This window comes from Pelophylax lessonae (genome assembly GCF_965119305.1).
Source record: "Pelophylax lessonae genome assembly, chromosome: 2".
Lineage (NCBI taxonomy): Eukaryota > Metazoa > Chordata > Amphibia > Anura > Ranidae > Pelophylax > Pelophylax lessonae.
The window spans coordinates 294,113,826-294,133,254 of record NC_138769.1 but is presented as its reverse complement, the minus strand read 5'-3'; the positions used below and the strand labels follow the sequence as shown (position 1 = coordinate 294,133,254).

At 42.1% G+C, this 19,429-nt stretch overlaps 1 protein-coding gene across 1 annotated transcript in view; it reads right to left on the bottom strand.

Moving 5' to 3' along the window:
- Nucleotides 1–19,429, bottom strand: part of LOC309548065 (putative chitinase 10) — a 107,109-nt gene that overhangs the window by 21,196 nt on the left and 66,484 nt on the right. Inside the window, exons 18-22 of the mRNA XM_082248034.1 lie at nt 13,702–13,903; nt 8,721–8,777; nt 8,438–8,609; nt 3,436–3,560; nt 1,309–1,432 (exon numbers count right to left, since the gene is read on the bottom strand). Of these exons, the coding sequence (XP_082104160.1) occupies nt 1,309–1,432; nt 3,436–3,560; nt 8,438–8,609; nt 8,721–8,777; nt 13,702–13,903 (680 nt within the window). The remainder of the gene's footprint in view (nt 1–1,308; nt 1,433–3,435; nt 3,561–8,437; nt 8,610–8,720; nt 8,778–13,701; nt 13,904–19,429) is intronic.

Sequence of the window (19,429 nt, the reverse complement as noted above, 5' to 3'; positions counted from 1 at the left end):
TCTCTTCCACAAATGGTAATAACTGCAGGGAGTATGGCTACTTTTAAAAGACTCTTGGACATACATCTCCAAGATCAAAATATTCAGGGGTATGGGAAATGAATATGTCCAGGGCTTTTTTTCAGGGGGAACGTGGGGCAACGCAGTTCCGGCACCTCCAACACTGAATGTATTTAAGTGCAAGGGGTGCTGGGGTGTGCTGGACGGTCTATTGATGATGGCCGCTGGGAGATCTATTGTCGCCAGTGGGGATCTATTTTTGCATGGGGGTCTATTGTTGCTGGAGGAAGATCTATTGTTGCTGGGTGGGAACTTATATTTCTGGGGAGTCAGTTGTTGCTAGAAGGGATCTACTGTTAAGAGAGGGGTCTATTGTTGCTGGCTGCTGGAGAATTTAATGTTGTTGCTGGTGGTCTATTGTCTTTGGGGTGTATCTATTGTTGCTGGGGTGGTATTTTGTTGTGGGGGGGGGGCATTGTTGTATGGGTGATCTCTTGGTTCTGGGAGTCTATTGTTGCTGGCTGCAGGGGATCTATTTTGCTGCTTTTCTTGTTATAATTAACAAGTTCAATACATACAGAATCATACTTGCCAACATTTAAAAAAAATTTCCAGGGACACTTTGCAGCACAGCTATCAATTACCACACCCACTTCCATGAAGCTTCGCCCACTCTGCATAATTAATCTCCCCTACTTATCAGATTATAGAGTCTACTCAATATAGAGAGAATTATAGGAAATTAAAAAGGGAATTTTAAACTTAAGGCCACAGTAGACGAGTTGGAATAATTCTCCCATTCAACTGCAATACTTCTGCGTAACATTTATGGGCAGCCCGATTAACAGGCGCTTCCTGGGACAATATAAATTACCCGGGACAGGCTCCTATTTGCAGGGACTGTCCCAGGAAAAAAGGGACAGTTGGCAAGTATGCAGAATGATACTTGGTTCTGTGTTCTCTAAAAGGGGCGATACTAGGAGGTGGGTAGGGGGTGAGACCAAGGGATGTGCTTGGGGGTGGGTAGGGGGCGGAGACAAGGGGTGACTCAGAAGGGGGGAGTTCCTGCACCTACTGTCTGAGAAAAAAAGCCCTGAATATGTCCACACCCACCTACACAGGTTGAGCTGGATGGACTATTGTCTTTATTCAACCTCAACTACTACTATGTAACATTTCAATTTTGAATTATAAACTGTAATAATACAGGGATCTGGTGCCATGAGCAGCCATTAGTCCAGACAAATTAAACAATATATGAATCTGCACTTTAGAACCAAATTTGATTGGTTGCTTTAGTTATCTTACACAGTTGAAGTATTCATTGTCTCCATAGTCAGCTTGTCCTTTGTGCAATGGACTGTTATGACCAGTCCTTGCGTCCCAGTCTCCATGAAAATCATATGTCATAACGCTAATAAAATCAAGCAACCTGTATAATAACAAATTAAGAAAATTAAATCAGTAAAAAGTTTTTTTATTATGTTTATTTTTATTATGTTATTGTCACCAAAGAGATGCAACGTCTGTGTATAGAAAAGTAAGAGCTGGTTCACACTGCCGCGACCTCTAAGTCGCCTCATAAGGGGCGACTTGTTAGCGCGACTTTTAGCGCGACTTCAGCGCGACTTTGCGCGTATTCAGCGCGACTTGTATGATAGACGACTTTGTACGACTTTGTATTTGGCCAATCAGAATATGATGGTTCTGGGTCATGCTCAATCACACAAAAAAAGTTCTTAAAAATTGTCGTTTTTGATAGAGAGCCAATTATTGAAAAAATTATTGGAAAAAAAAATTGAGATTTCTTTGGATTTAGTGTCTGGGGGGTCTAAAAAGTGTACCTGTGAAGTTTCAGCTCTGTAGTATGTCTAGAACCAGAAAAAAAAGATAATTTTTCTTATAATTTTTAGTAGCACAGGCATGCCTCCAAAGACGCCCAAAAAATGCCCGATAAATGCCAGCAAAAAAAACTCCCAGGTGGAGAGGAGCCACTACCCTGCTCTATTAATAATTATAAGAAAAATTATCTTTTTTTTCTGGTTCTGGACATGCTACAGAGCTGAAACTTCACAGGTACACTTTTTAGACCCCCCAGACACTAAATCCAAAAAAATTAATGCCTGCCTCCAAAAATGCCCGATAAATGCCTGCAAAAAAAAAGGCCCAGGTGGAGAGAAGCCCTATGCCTGTGCTACTAAAAATTCTAAGAAAAATGCTCTTTTTTTCTTGTTCAGGACCATTTTAATGGAAAGTCTTCAAATAAGATAAGGAGACGACTCCCATTGAAGTCTATGGGACAAGTCGGATACAAGTCACCTCAAAGTAGTACAGGACCCTTTTCAGAAGTCGGAGCGACTTCAGTAGTGCCAATTAAGACGGCACTCATTGATTAACATTGCTTTCGTTATGTTTTGTTATGTTATATCCCCTTCTAAGCAGCACTCCAAATTCATCCCTCACTCAGCCTGGTACAGAAACAGCTTACACATGTCTGTGGACTCTCCCCATGCGAAAGTGCTGGTGCTTGGTGATTGGCATAGTACTATCACATGGAATGAGTCTAATGTTTCTACATACCTTGAAGTACCAAGTATATTTTTTTTGCCCATGACATCTTAATGGAGTGCGGGGAAATGAAGAAAGGGTATTTTTTTTTTACTGCTGGGGAGGAAAAGTTAAAGCAAAGCACGAGTTTGCTGTAAAACTGGTCTGTAGCCACCAAAGGAGGGTTATTTATTCTTAAAGTCAACGTTAAGAATGAGAACAGTGAAAACACTGACATGCCCACTGTCTGTAACCCAAAGAAACATTTCATTGTTTCTCATCTTCTCCCTTCCTAGTAAACATGGTGCCATATACCATATCAGTCAGCCATTCTCTTAAAGCATAGCTAAACCTAAGAGCAAAAATGTACTATATTCTAGCTTACCCAGTGGTGTACATAGGGGGTGTAGCCTGCACCAGGTACTGCCATTAAGGGTGGTGTTTGCAGGGCCAAAATATTCAATTTTGTTTATGTGTTCTAGCAAACAGCAGGTATAGAAAAAACTTGGCCTCTTTGGACTGAGGCTAGGAGCAGATTGATATCAATGCCAGGTAGGGGAATAGCTTTGTGTGTTTAGAACACACAGCCTCCAACACTTCCTCCAACATTCCCAGAAGTTTTAGAGGTGATAAACTCAGAATATTTGTTTTCATCACAGTCAGCAGGGCAAAGAATTTGCAAACAAATGATGTGCAACATATGCTGATGTAAGAAGTTTAAGTGTTTCCTAATAGGCATTTCATTCTCTGGTCTCTTGTAAGAAGAATTTCTTCTTCTTTCTAATACTATATGTTGGCTAGATGGGCTAGATTATACATACAGTAAATAAGTATCAGCAAAGGACTGTAAGTTTTACTTCTGATTTATAAGGCTTTATTTCCACTTACTGGCCAATTTTAGAAATCTCATAAGCATTATCAATGGTCCCCTTTCCAGCAGAAACAGCAGCTGATATCAGAAGACGTGAACGTTTGGTCTCTTTTCCTTCTTTCTCAAATGCAGCAAGCAGTTCCTTAAACAAGGGAAAACATTTAAAATATTCTTGAGTATTTAACTATAAACACAAATAGTTGGATATGACTTTTTGTTGAGCAAACTGCATATTCTTACCCAGCCTGAGAATGATATTGAAAATTAGCCATCCCCCTCCCCCAGGCCCCTGCTTGCCTCTTGTTTCCCTGAATCGTTTGACCTTTACATATATTTACCCATGTCTACCATCTGCCCACTGCCAGTGTGCATCTACCATATACCATATAAGCACACTTGCAACACTGTGTGAGAGCAAGGCTCTCCAAACTACTGCCAGTGGGCCACATCCAGCCCGCTACAAGATTTTATCCAGCCCCCAGCTGCTGTGCACAGTCTCTGCTTTAATGGGGACCCTGATGTAAGGGGGGACCTTGATGTGGACTCTGATGTAAGCAGGGACTCTGATTGGGCCCAAATGTAAAAGGGACTTTGATAAGGAACCTGACGTAAGGGGGGATTCTGATGTAAAGGGACCCTGATGTAATGAAGGACTCTGATGTAAGAGAGGCTCTGATGGGGAATTTGATGTAAGGAGGTACTCTGATTTAAGGGGAACTGTGATTTAAAGGAAACTGTAATGATAAAGGTGCAGAACGATTGTATTTTTGTTTAATAACTTACTGTTAATTGCTCGAGGTTATTTGCAACTGATCTGCTTTGCTTTAGGCTAAGTTCACACTAGAACATGCTGTGGGTAACCCACATTCTGTGCACGTTTCCCGCACTGTGTTCAAAATGCACTGCTGTTGCGATCTGCAGCGAGTGTCAATGTTAGGTTATTGACACCCCAAATGCAGGTCAAAAGCATAGAACGTTTACACTATCTCACAAAAGTGAGAACACCGCTCACATTTTTGTAAATATTTTAAAATATCTTTTCCTGTGACAACACTGAATAAATGACACTTTGCTACAATGAAAAGTAGTGAGTGTACAGCTTGTTTAACAGTGTAAATTTGCTGTCCCCTCAAAATAACTCAACAGACAGCCATTCATGTCTAAACCGCTGGCAACAAAAGTGAGTACACCCCTAGGTCAAAATGTCCAAATTGGGCCCAAAGTGCCAATATTTTGTGTGGCCACCATTATTTTCCAGCACTGCCTTAACCCTCTGGGGCATGGAGTTCACCAGAGCTTTACAGGTTGCCACTGGAGTCCTCTTCCACTCCTCCATGACGACATCACGGAGCTGGTGGATGTTAGAAACCTTGCACTCCTCCACCTTCCATTTGAGGATGCCCCACTGATGCTCAATAGGGTTTAGGTCTGGAGACATGCTTGGACAGTCCATTTCCTTTACCTTCAGCTTCGTTATCATGTTGGAATACTACCCTGCGGTCCAGTCTCTGAAGGGAGGGGGATCATGCTCTGCTTCAGTATGTCACAGTACATGTTGGAATTCATGGTTCCCCCAATGAACTGTAGCTCCCCATTGCTGGCAGCACTCATGCAGCCCCAGACCATGACACTCCCACCACCATGCTTGACTGTAGGCAAGGCACACTTGTCTTTGTACTCCCCACCTGGTTGCCGCCACACACGCTGGTGACACCATCTTAACCAAATAAGTTAACCTTGGTCTCATCAGACCACAGGACATGGTTCCAATAATCCATGTCCTTAGTCTGCTTGTCTTTAGCAAACTGTTTGTGGGCTTTTTTGTACATCATCTTTAGAAGAGGCTTCTTTCTGAGACAACAGCCATGCAGACCAATTTGATGCAGTGTGCGGTGTATGGTCTGAGCACTGACAGGCTGACCCCCCACCCCTTCAACCTCTGCAGCAATGCTGGCAGCACTCGTACGTCCAAAAGACAACCTCTGGATATGACGCTAAGCACGTGCACTTAACTTCTTTGGTCGACCATGGTGAGGCCTGTTCTGAGTGGAACCTGTCCTGTTAAACCGCTGTATGGTCTTGGCCACGCTGCAGCTCAGTTTCACGGTCTTGCAATCTTCTTATAGCCTAGGCAATCTTTATGTAGGAGTCTTTGGAGACGAGCGCGTAGGGTACGGCGTGCTGATGTCACTACGCTGCCCCGAGGAACGGGCTACATGAGAGCCGACCGGCTTGTCTTTATGCGAATTTCTCTCATCCACATTGTAAGTGTGTTTTTAATATTTATTAAATAAAGGCTGACGGTATTACACTATCCAGTCCTTTCTTTTTTTATGACGTATTGAGCTCCATCCTGTGACCGGTTTTGTTATCACCATCTCATTGGCTGTGTCTTGGAGGCTTGTTGCTGTAATCCTTTTTGAGTGGCGCTGCGAGGAAACACTACTGAATGCTTATTTGCATATTCATCTGGTAAGGAGATATGCATGTCACTTGTGTGCAGCACCGTGGTGATTAGCTAGATTGGATTTCTTCTTCACTCGACCGATCTTGGAACTCACTTTCTGGGACTCTATGACAACTTATATGAACTTTTATGAACTTTTTATGGTTTTGTTTCTAGTCAAGCATTAACTCACCATTATTATAGCATTTTTGTTCATGTACAAGTTCATCCTGCAATGCTCATGATTTAGTAGATTTTTGTCTATCCATTGTAGTTTGGGTGCACATCTGGCACCTGTTGCCATCACTGTTTTTTCTCTAAGGATTTTATCTATCTTTATGAGATTGGTACATTACATCTATCAAGTCACATTAGCGCAGCTTTTCTCTTCTACTTCTTGTGTTTGGTGCTGTCTCACCTGAAGCTGCAGCTTGAGTACATTGTTAGCGCGGTTATCCCCCCTTTACACAATCTTTATGTAGGGCAGCAATTCTTTTTTTTCAAATCCTCAGAGTGTTCTTTGCCATGAGGTGCCATGTTGAACTTCCAGTGGCCAGTATGAGAGAGTGAGAGTGATAACACCAAATTTAACACACCTGCTCCCCATTCACACCTGAGACCTTGTAACACTAATGAATCACATGACACCGGGGAACAAAAATGGCTAATTGGGCCCATATTGGACAATTTCACTCAGGGGTGTACTCACTTTTGTTGCCAGTGGTTTAAACATTAATGGCTGTGTTATACAAGCTGTACACTCACTACTTTACATTGTAGCAAAGTGTAATTTCTTTGGTGTTGTCACATTAAAAGTTATAATAAAATATTTACAAAAATGTGGGGGTGTACTCACTTTTGTGAGATTCTGTACATTCACTGGATTGCATGGTATAAATGGGCTGCAGGTATTTTCTAAAAATAGTGCATGCACTACTTTTGGTAAGATACAGTGCAATTTGAGCCTTTTCTAAATGAATGGGCTCAAATTGCACCACACTGAATCGCTCCTGTGCGATTTATAGTGTGAACTGAGTATTACTGAAGTTATTTCTCTGTTGTTTTGAATCATATCATGCTGATCACAAGTAAAACTCATTAATTCAATTAAAAGCATTTATTTGTTTATAACTCTGTTTTTGTTATTGGCATGTGAACATTTGTAAAATATACTATGTTGCCCCTTTGTACTGCAAAGTTCTGAGACCCCTGTGTTAGAAGACTCTTTCTGTCATACCAGCCTTTACTTTCCTAAATAATTTCCTAATTCGGTCTTACAGAATTTCCCCTGTAGCACTATTCTCCAGCTATCTTACCCTGCCTTTCACTCTCTAGTAGCAGTCACTGCAGCGTACAGAGGGTGTTGAGAAAAGAGTAAATTAGGAAGCAATGATGTTGCATGGTTTGGTGGGTCAAACAAAACACTGTACATAAATGTTTTTTTGGTCTATCAAGTAAGGGATAATATCATAGGGGACCGATTTTGGGCATCGGGCTATTCACTGTGCACCCTTTCCTAAATCAAAAGGAATAATATAAGTAATATGTAAACTAATACAGTTCATTGTTTATATGTCTATAGAAGTATACATAAATGAAACTCATAGAACAAAAAACAAAACAGATTTTGACCTGTTTGCGGCAATATGTTAATTCTACCAGCTAGAAATCCTGCGCTGGTACTATTTGGTGTGGGCTTATACTAAAAATCTTAAAGACCCTGTAGCTGTTTTTAACTTTTAAATTACCCATATCACCAGAACTTCACCTACCTAAAAAGTTTTTAAAACATTAGAACCATGTTAGGTTTTTATTGTCTTGACAGAAAGTGATTAGAAATTTTCCATGGATAAAAAGTAACAACAATATACAGTTATTTTTCTAGTTAGTATAATGATTAAACTGTCAGATTTTTATTACTTTCTGTGTAAATGGCTCAGGTTAAAACTGAAACAACAGTATTTTTGCAACCTGTTTTGAGGCTTGTAATTCCCAGGCTAATATTTAAAATCTTATCCTAATGCTGTTAGCAATACATCAATCTGTAGCACCCTTCAACCATTAATGTAAACACTCTTATTTTAGCATGAGTCTGAAAAACTAAAAAATTGTTTGGGCAACAGAAGGAATTAGGGCTCTTTCACACGGGCGTTCCTTTTTTTTTGCCCGATCAGGTCCTTTTTTTTTTTTTTGTAACGGACACGGATGACACTTGTGTCATCCGGTCCGTATGTCCGTTTTTCATCCCATCTGACATCCCCCAACTGACATAATGCATGTCTATGTAAATACGGATGTCTGCGGATGACACCACTGACATCCGTTTTTGCTTCAGTTCCGTTTTTTGAAAGGAAGAAAAAATAGGGTTCTCCTCCGTTCAAAAAAACTGAACTGAACTGAACTGACAAAAAACGGATGTCAGAGGATGATCATCCGATGACATACGTATTTACATAGAGATACATTATGTCCGTTTTTCATCCGCAAACGGATGGGATGAAAAACGGACATACGGAACGCCCGTGTGAAAGAGCCCTAAGCCTGCTTGTCAATAATGTAATTTAGGTGCATACCTGAATCAAAACTGTGAAGCGCTGTTTGTCTTCTGGGGGACTACCCCTTTCTTCAGAGCCTGGATATTCCCAATCCAGATCCAAACCATCAAAACCAAACTTTCTAAGATATTCAATAACTGATTCAATGAATATCTGTCGATTTGTGGCAGAAGAAGACATTGCAGTAAACCTGAAAATAATTGTTAAACAAGCATCAAAACACTATATTTTATCCACCTTTTAGGATTTCTTCTCTCTGACAGTCAGTAAAGATAAGTTTTTACATTACTGCGCATCTTACTTCTTTACTCCAAAACTCCATCCACCAATGGCCAATAAAATCAGGAGATCAGGATTCCTGTATTACACAGAGCATAAAATATAGATAGAGTCAGTGAAAAGGCTTAGACAATATAAAATATTTTTTTTTGTTGTTTCAATGTGTTTATTAGAAAAAAATTTCGTTAGGTTACAACAATGCCAACATATAGGCAACAGAAATCCAAACAAGAAATGTAACTGAGGCAAATAATGGCAAAAACCAATCTTCTTCAAGTAAGAAAAAGTACAATGAAGGGTTATAGAAAATTAACCACTTGCCGACTGCCGCACGACTATTTACTGCGGCAGTCAGACCTCTACAGGCAAAGTGACGTAGAGGTACGTCGCTCGCCCACGAGCCTGTAGGGGGCGAGTGCGCGCCGCCGCTGGCACGCACCCGCCCCCGCTCATTTCCTGCCTAGCCAGCGCGTGTGACCGGCGGCTCCGATGTCCGGCGGCCACTCGCCATCTCCCTTTAGGAGTGGGAGAAAGACGGACAGCTGTGTTTACATCATTCTCCCTGAAGTAATGACAGAGGCTATACGATCCTGCTATGTAGGATCGTATGTCTCTGTGATTACTTCACTAGCCACGCCCCCTAACAGTTAGAATCACGCCCCTAGGGACACACTTAACCCCTTGATCACCAATAAAGTTAACCCCTTCCCTGCCAGTGTCATTTTTACAGTAACAGTGCATATTTACAGCACTGATTACTGTAGTAATGTCACTGGTACCCCCAAAAGTGTCAAAAATGTCAGTCAGGGGTCGATCTGTCCACCACAATGTCCTAGTTCCGCAAAAAAAAAAAAGGCAGATCGCCGCCATTACTAGTTAAAAAAAAACAAAAAAAATGACATAAATCTTTCCCATAGTTAGAAAACGCAAAAACTTTTGCGCAAACCAATCAAAATACGCTTATTGTGATTTTTTTTACCAAAAATATGTAGCAGAAAACAAATTGGCCTAAAATGTTAAAAAAATTATGATTTTTACTTTTTTTTTTTGAGAATTTAACATAAAAAAATGTGAAAAATATTGTAATTTTTTCAAAATTGTCGCTCTTTTTTTGTTCATAGCGCAAAAAATAAAAATCGCACAGGTGATCAAATATCACCAAAAGAAAGCTCTGTTTGTGGGAAAAAAAGGATGTCAATTTAATTTGGGTTCAGCATCGCACGACCGCGCAATTGTCTGTTAAAGTCACGCAGTGCCCAAACGCAAAATATGGCCTGATCATTGAACAGCCAAATCCTCCGGGGCTTAAGTGGTTAAAGTAGAATACAGTCATTATAAATGTCCATAAACCTCACTAGAGATATCTGCTCGTGACCCTTCACCCCTTAACAGGAAACGTTGATGGGGTCCCGTTAAACTAGAGGATCCCCGGAAGGGGGGCAAGGCAGACCAAGGAGGACCGCCCGCCCATAGACAGAAGTAGAGAAAGTATAGCAAAGGAATAGAAAAAGGAAACTAAACGAGAAGAGGGAAGAGGATAATAGAGAAAAAAAAAAAAAAAGGACAAGGTAGCTAGTGTTCGATACCAATTAGGAGCAAATGTGACCATAAACCCCTTTCCTCAAAAAAAACCGGGACATCCCAGAAGAGACTATCCCAGGTCGGCTCGGGGACTGCCTCCAGATATTGCAACCATGGGTTCCAGGTTTTCTCAAACAGTTGCACTTTACCATGAAGTATAGCTGACAAAAGTTCATTAATCATCAACCAAGTCAGCTTTGCACTGAGCAGTTCAAAAGGTATGGTGGCCGACCGCCAAGACCACGAAATCACGATTCTGGCTGCCACAAATATAAATATAATAAGCAATTTAGCCCCCTAGGGGGTGTCAGTCACTAATTCCCCCAGCAGTGCATGTCTCAGGGACTTCCACAGGTTCACTTGGGTCAAAGAATAAATAAAATTGTATACACGTATCCAATATCGCCTTACCTTGGGGCACTTCCACCACACATGGAAAGCTGTGCCCTGCTGACCATAGCCCCTGAAACATAGCGGAGAAGCCCCCGGAACATACGTCGCCAACCTAGTGGGGGCAATATTCCACCTCAAGAGAACCTTATAATTTGCCTCAAAAATAGAGGTATTGATTAAAGACCTGGACGCAGTGCTAGCTAATTTGTGCCAATCCTCCAAGTCAAATGACTCCTGTAGGTCCCCTTCCCAAGCCTCCATATAACTAAATTTGTGAGAATCAGAAGATGTCAGAATAGCGTATATTTGGGAAATATGTCCCCGTAGTTTATCAAGTTTTTCACACAGAAATTCCATGCGGGTTCTACAAGCGAGGTCAGATTCGCGTTTCAAGGTATTGGCATAGTGTGCAATTTGAGAGTATCGATAGCATTCAAACTCAGGCATGTGTAATTTTTCTATTAAAGTCCGTTTGTTGTACAGACCCCTATGATCACAGATATCTGCAATGCATAACAAACCCTTATTCGTCCACCATGAGAACGCCGGGGGCTCAAGGCCCGGGGGAAAGTCAGGGTTTCAGAACAGAGGGGCCAACGGTTTATGAGGAGATCCAAATCGAAATGTCCTAGAAAGCCTATCCCACAGTCCCAGGGAGAGAGAAAGCGAGGGGCACATAATAGCTGGGCGGGACTTTGGTGACAGCCATAGTAGGTGTGAGATCGGCCAACCCCCACCTGAGGTAGATTCCATTCACAGCCACAATGGGAGCGCGGCCTGTGAATGGAATCTAATGAGTTAAGCAATCTGGGCTGTGTAATAATATTTAAAGAGGTCCGGGACTCCCAGGCCACCTCGGGGCATGAAGTGTGCGTTTATTTACCCTCGGTTTCTTAGTTCACCAAATAAAGGAAAGCATTTTCTTCTGAAAGGAAACAAAATCAGGTCTATGAAGCTGTATAGGAAGAGATATAGAAGTTTTGGAAGTACCATCATCTTTAGGGAGTGAATTCTGCCTTACCAGGACGGGGGGTCTAACCTGCCATTTTTATCAGGTTGTCCGAAAGTTTTCTAAACAACGGTGGGTAGTATAAGGAATATAAAGTACGCAAAGAGGGGGTAAGGTGGATTCCCAAGTAGGGAAGAGCCTGAGTTTGCCATTGAAAAGAAAAGTTTTGTCGTAAAGTTTCCACTGCGCAATGGTCTAACAATATATTCAGTGCCTGAGATTTTGCATGATTGACTGTGAGTCTGGAAATCTGAGAAAAATGGCCAAGCGTTTTATATAAATTGGGGATAGAGACAATCGGAGAGGACAACTTCAGCAGAATGTCATCCGCAAAGAGCAAGCACTTATTCTCCACTCCCCTACAAGGAAGACCCTGAATATCCTGATGATTTGGGATTCTAATCGCTAAAGGTTCTAGCGCCAAAACAAAAAGTAGCAGCGATAGGGGGCATCCCTGCCGGGTACCCCTGTAAAATATATTTTTTCTCATTTTACTTTTTTTGTACCATGAAAAACGATCATATGCAGGCAAAAGTCATATGCTGGCTTCACCTTCACCAACCTGTTGTTAATGAGATTTCCCTAAAATGGACATGTCAGACTGTTTTTTTTTTTTGGTCCTCTCACTTCTCTTTAGCAATCAGTTAATTAATTCAAATTAACAGGAAGAGTAAAAACAGCAAAATTATGTTTAGAATTCTGGTGAAATTTTAATAAATCATTTGAGAAATGTCAAGTTGACCTTTAATTTATCCCACCACATAAAACTCCCATTTCTTTATAATGCGCTAGGCTGCTTTGTTCAGCAGGCAAATACATGACTTAAAATGCTTGTGTCCTCAGCCAGTGATGGTTTTTGAAGGGCAAAATCAAATAGTGCAAAGCAGGCATTGCAAAACATTTACATAATAGAGTTGATCACATAAAGGAGTATAGACTTAGTGAATGACGTGATGCTTTTCTAACTACAATCTTCCAATCGCATACAAACAAAAATTACATTTTTATTTACCTTTCACCTGATTGGGTATTCTTTACTGAGTGATTTTACACTTGACTTCTTTTCATTCACTATGTTAAAGCGGAGTTCCACCCTGGATTTGTTTTTTTTTTTTTTTAATACCCTTGGGACAGTCAGGGCTAGTGCATTCCACAATGGCTAGCCTCTGATCTGTCCCGGGTTGCACTTACCTGCAAGACGAAATACTTACCTTGCAAACGTCTTGTCCAGCGCTGCCATCTCAGATGTGGGCAGCTTGAAGCCAGCGCGTCCTCTTCGGCGTCTTCTTCCGCCTTCTGTGGTCCCACGATGCTCTGCGCCGGCCCCGACGTCACTTCCGGGTCGCGCGCGTCACCCCTCCACAGCTTCTGGGCATGCCCAGAAGCTGTTTAGAAGGGGATGACGCGCGCGACCCGGAACTGACGTCGGGGCCGGTGCAGGCGCAATGATTCCTGGGAGCTATGACGTCCAGCTCCCAGGAATCATTGCAGAGCCAGGAAGTGACGACGGGCCGCGGCCGAGGAAGGAGGAAGAAGGAAGTAAGGTAAGTATATTTTCTTCGCTACGAGGTAAGTAAAAAAAAAAAAAATATGCGATTATCCATTTCTTTTTCAGGTGACCCGGAGCGAGAAGATGGAGGTAAGTATAAAAATAGGGTGGAACTCCACTTTAAGCAAAAATTCGCTTTGCAATGTGAATATGCTACAAAGTGCAAAACTGTCTGATCCTTAAACATGAAATTCCTGTTACCTCAACATGACAATAATATTTGCCATTCAGCGTTCACTATCTTACTGCAGGTGAAATGTAGTATTTCTTGCTTTAGTCACTTATATGACTTCTGTAAATATATTAGATAAAAGATACATTTCAGCTCTGAAGATGTAAAGGACTGCAGGATTAAGTATCTGGCATTGTTAATGAGGAAACATAAGGAAAGGAATACCTAACATTTGGACAAAGAGTCTATTTAACAAGTCCCTTTTAAAAATTGATGAGCCAAGTTTGAATGGTACTTACTGTTTTTTAAGTGCAATGACTTCCTGGTATAGCTCCTCGTCATTAACTTCATAAGGAGCAATTTTGTGATTTTCCATGGAAGCAAATGCATATATGATGTGTGTGCAGAGATTTGGGTCCACATTGTTTGGAAGATAAGCAGTGGGAGACGGACGGTACTGGGACCAGTTGGTAAAATAGCAGACCAGCTTGTAAGCAGAGCCTGGGATGAAGAACATTAGAAAGATAAAAATGATGCTTAGAGATTTGGTTTACCAAATATATTAACCACTTGCCGACCGCCGCACGACTATTTACGTCGGCAGTCAGCCCCTCACAGGCAAAGCGACGTAGGGCTACGTCGCTAGCCTGTGAGGGTCTAGGGAGCGAGCGCACGCCGCCGGAGGCGCGCTCTTGCGCGGTCACGGACCCCCCGCGCGTGTGCCCGGCGGACCCAATGTCCGCCGGTCACTCGCGATCGTCTGTTAGAGCAGGAGAAAGGCAGGCGGCTAATGTAAACAAGCCGCCTGTCGTTCTCCCCTGTGTATGAATAGGGATCATACGGTTCTACTATGTAGGACCGTTGATCACTGTTCCTACACCTCAAGCCACAGCCAATCACAGTTAGAATCATGCCCCTAGGGACACACATAACCCCTCCCTCTCAAAAAAGTTAACCCCTTCACTGCCAGTGTCATTTTACAGTAACAGTGCATATGTATAGCACTGTAGTAATGTGACTGGTAACCCCAAAAGTGTCAAAAATGTCAGTCAAGGGTCCGATCTGTCCGCCGCAATGTCGCAGTACCGCAAAAAAAATCGCAGATCGCCGCCATTACGCGTTAAAAAAAAAAAAATGACAAAAATCTTTCCCTTAGTTAGTAAACACAATAACTTTTGCGCAAACCAATCAAAATTTTGCGATTTTTTTTACCAAACATATGTAGCATAAAACAAATTGGCCTAAAATGTTAAAAAAATTTTGATTTTAACTTTTTTTTTTTTGGAATTTCATATAAAAAAAATGTGAAAAATATTGTTATTTTTGCAAAATTTACGCCCTTTTTTTTTGTTTATAGCGCAAAAAGTAAAAATCGCACAGGTGATCAAATACCACCAAAAGAAAGCTCTGTTTGTGGGAAAAAAGGACATCAAATTCGTTTAGGTACAGCGTTGCACGACCGCGCAATTGTCCGTTAAAGTCACGCAGTGCCGAATCAAAAAATACCCCCTGGTCAGGAAGGGGGTAAAATCTTCCAGGGCTTAAGTGGTTAAAAGCTTGGACCAGATACGCATATACAATATCATACCTGTGGGATCCCCCTGGAAGCTGGAAATCACTATAGTAGGCCTTGCTACTCCAGTGATCCCCACTGGCTTATGGGTCCAAAATCAAGGACCTGCCCTGCTACTTTCTGAACTGCTACTTACTTGGCACAGATGCTATTCATTTTCTTTGTGCTCCCTCATTGAACGAGGTGGAAAGGCAGATGTCATGCTCCCCTCCTTGTCCCATAAGAGAATGCTTTGCACTCATTGAGAAAATGCAAAGCATTTTTTGAATGATACCCAAGCTGAGCGGCCAATCTTCTTTGTTCAGAACAAATCAGGCAGTTCCTCAGCATGGGACCCGGAAGGTAGTGGAAATCACTGTAGTAGCGGTGCCTCCTACAGGGATTTTCAGCTTCTAGAAGGATCCCAAAGAAGACCCCCCCCCCACTGAACAATACAAGACCCCATGCCCTCAACATGGGGGGGTTGCTTTGGGGGAGGGGGCTCATTCAGAGACTCCCCTACATGACATCATAGTGACGTTAACGTCCCCCATGTTTACTTACCGGCAAGCAGCTGTCATTCAGCGGGTGCCTCTTTACAGGACCAGTCGTGCTCGGCGTGTGGTCATGGTTGTTAAGAATGCGGCGGCTGCCCACTCTTTAACAACCAACTATTCACAATTAATCCAAATTAAATCAATGCAATCATTAATTTTGTTAACATTTTTTTTTTTTGATTCATTGACATTCGTTACTATGTACCATTCGGATGTTTGGATACATAGGAATCTCCAAAAATCTAAATTTCGTCTGAAAACTAATTGTAACAAAATGCACATGTCTATTGAAAATACATAAATACAAGATGATATATAAATCCTGTATAATAATAATAATAATAATTGTTGACGTATTTGTTAAGGGGGATCCTACTAAGAACTTTTTTGCTCCACATGGTATGTTTGCATACCATCAAAAGTATTATGTTATATCTGTTGCATCAGTGCAAAAATAACCTGTTAATTTGCCATAATTCTTGTGAGCTGATAACTTCCTGTGCTCTCTGCCTGTTCACAAGAAGGGGTAATGGAGATGAGGGGGAAAGGGGATGAGGAGAGGTATAGATAGGCAGCAGGGCCATCTTACTGAATGGGCACGCTGGGCAGTTGCCCGGGGGCCCCACTTGCCTGGGGGGCCCCACCTGCTCAGCGACCCAGTCATAGCCAAGCATTAGTCCTGATTCCCGTGTGCATCCCACTGCCGAACTTAGCAGGTGGCAAGCCCCTGTCAGCCCTGCGCTGCTGTCAGGCCAGTTGGGCCAAGGGAGGGGGAGCCTCCACGGGAACAGGAACACACAGGACAGTCGAGTCGGACTCCCATTCATGTGTGTGTTCACCGGACCCAGCCACCCAACTTGGAAGCTGTCATTAGCCTGGCACTGCTGTACCAATAAATATGGCCTTATCGATAATTTGCATTTTTATTCTGGTGGGTGATTGTGTAGGCGGGGCCCCAGCACACTGCATTGCCCAGGGCCCTTTAATGCTCTTAAGATGGCACTGGTAGGCAGGGCTGACACCACATGCTTTAGAGTTGTGTTGTCATGTCAACAGCTATTATTTTGTACTTGCAGTATGCTTAAACCTTAAACATGGGGAAATGTGAACGTGTTTCAAACATGTACTGAATATGTTTTTTTATTAATTTTGCCCTGACATAAGCTTTACATTAGTGCACATACAAGCAAGTTAAAAAATGAAAAAGAAGCTTGGGATAGTTGGGAAATGAGAACATAGTAACATCTGATAAAAATATGAATGGATTTGATTGCCAGAATGATTGCAGGCCACATATGAGAAATATGTGACGTGCATCTCAAAGAACACAATATACAGGGATATGGGAAATTAATATCGTCACTGACACACACACACCTACACAGGTTGAACTGGATGGACTGTTGTCTTTATTCAACCTTAACTACTATGTAATTATGTAACTATGTATTGAATACAATGGAACTTGAACAATGGCGATCATTTGCTTCCCGTTTCCTCAATAAATGGCAAATTGTTTTTGCGCGCAATCATTATGATTGTGCACAACCACTTTGTATATAATAGCTTTTCATATAACAGTCAATAAAATAAATCTTACCTAGCTGCAAAAGAGCCAGCAAACCTTTTAAGAATAAAAGAAAATACATTTAAAAATCTCAGTCATAAACAACATCAACATCATTCTCTACAATATTTTAAAGATGTTTTGCACATTATTAAATGCAAGCAGTGTAAGCTCAGCGGATTCCGTTTTACCCAGCGGGGGGATCGATCCACCGATCCCCGCTGAAAAGGCAGATGACAGCTCCATTTCCGCTTACTTTGCAATGACGGAGCTGTCAGATCCCCGCTCTCCTTTGTAGGAGATTGGATGAGAATGGATGATTTAAATTTTTGATTCAAAATGATTTCACGGACAGGATCGGATAGCAGCGGGTGTCAGGGAAGATGTCACCGCTGACATCAGCTGCTCCATAGAGGTGCATGGAGGGTCCGATCAGGTCCCCCTGAAAAAATGACAGGTGGACCGGATTGGAAAGCCTGTGTGAAAGGGGCCAAAGTGTCAAATTTATGGAATGTTTCACCACTGTTACTTTGAAAATAACAACCCCACCTGCTAAAAAGACCTTTATTTGGTGCAGACACACACTTGGAGTATTTAGCTGCCTTGCACAGGATGGGTTGTTGCTGTACCTTTTGAAGAAGGAGGGGCTGTCTACAGGTGAACCTGTTCTTAGTTTGTGCATTGTAATGTATGTGCACTAGTTGGGATCTCAGACACTTCTCAGACTTTTTTAGGGACCTTTTTTATTATTATTTGCACCAGTTCAAGTCTCCTCACATTCAATACGCTTTGACATACACTATATTGCCAAAAGTATCGGGACATCTGCCTTAACACACACATGAACTTTAATGGCATTGCAGTGTTAGTCCGTAGGGTTCAATATTAAGTTGGCCCACCCTTTGCAGCTATAACAGCTTCAACTCTTCTGGGAAGGCTGTCCACAAGATTTAGGAGTGTGTCAATGGGAATGTTTGACCATTCTTCCAGAAACGCATTTGTGAGGTCAGGCACTGATGTTGGACGAGAAGGCCTGGCACACAGTCTCCGCTCAAATTCATCCCAAAGTGTTCTATCGGGTTGAGGGTGCAAGCCAGTCAAGTTCCTCCACCCCAAACTCGCTCATCCATGTCTTTATGGACCTTGCTTTGTGCACTAGTCCAAATCATTTAGTGGAGGGGATTATTGTGTGGGATTGTTTTTCAGGGGTTAGGCTTGAACCCTTAGTTCTAGTAAAGGAAACTCTTAAGGCGTCAGCTTACAAGACATTTTGGACAATTTCATGCTCCCAACTTTGTGGGAACAGTTTGGGGATGGCCCCTTCCTGTTCCAACATGACTGCACTCCAGTGCACAAAGCAAGGTCCATAAAGACATGGATGAGCGAATTTGAGGTGGAGGAACCTAACTGGCCTGCACAGAGTCCTGACCTCAGCCTGATAGAACACCCTTGGGATGAATTTGAGCAGAGACTGCGAGCCAGGCCTTCTTGTCCCATATCAGTGCCTGATCTCACAAATGTGCTTGTGGAAGAATGGTCAAACATTCCCATAGACACACTCCTAAACCTTGTGGACAACCTTCCCAGAAGAGTTGAAGCTGTTATAGCAGCAAAGGGTGGGCCAACTCAATATTGAACCCTAAGTTTGACTAAGACCGGGATGCCATAAACGTTCACGTGCGTGTAAAGGCAGGCATCCCAATACTTTTGGCAATATAGTGTATGTCAGGTGCCTGGGCCCTGGCTACACACTAAAGTACCATCTGTTGGCCTTTATGTCACTACGGGAAACAGGGGATGGCAGGGGATGTCGGATTAAATCACAGAACTCAGTGGAGGATGCAGGCACCTGTTGCTTCTGGAAGTATTGGATATGAAGACTTTTTAAGAAGTTGAAGCTCTTGAACAGAGCAAAGATCAGAGGGATTTCCAGTGGGATAGGGGAGTATACTTTTGCCGGTGGGATATGTTTACATTTTGAGTTTCTTTACATCCAAATGTTGGCTTAAAAATTTGTAACACAATTATCTGAACAATACCACACACAGAATAGTAGAGAAAGCAATTCTATCAACAAAAATGTATTTTGTGGAGAACCTTGTTTTGCTTATTGATACTAGTTGAAAACCCGGTGATTCATACCATGCGAGGTTGGCCCACAGGAGTTATATTTCCTAGGCACAGAGGTTACGTTTTACAGTTTTTAGAATTATAAACTGCATTGTGCGTGCATGGCATTTAGTAAACAAAAAGTTAAAAAAACTAAGATAAAAAAGGGAGAGAGGTTTATAGCAAAGGAGGCATACTGAGTCTTTTCTGACACAATTCTGCTACTGTTTCTATGTTTTGGA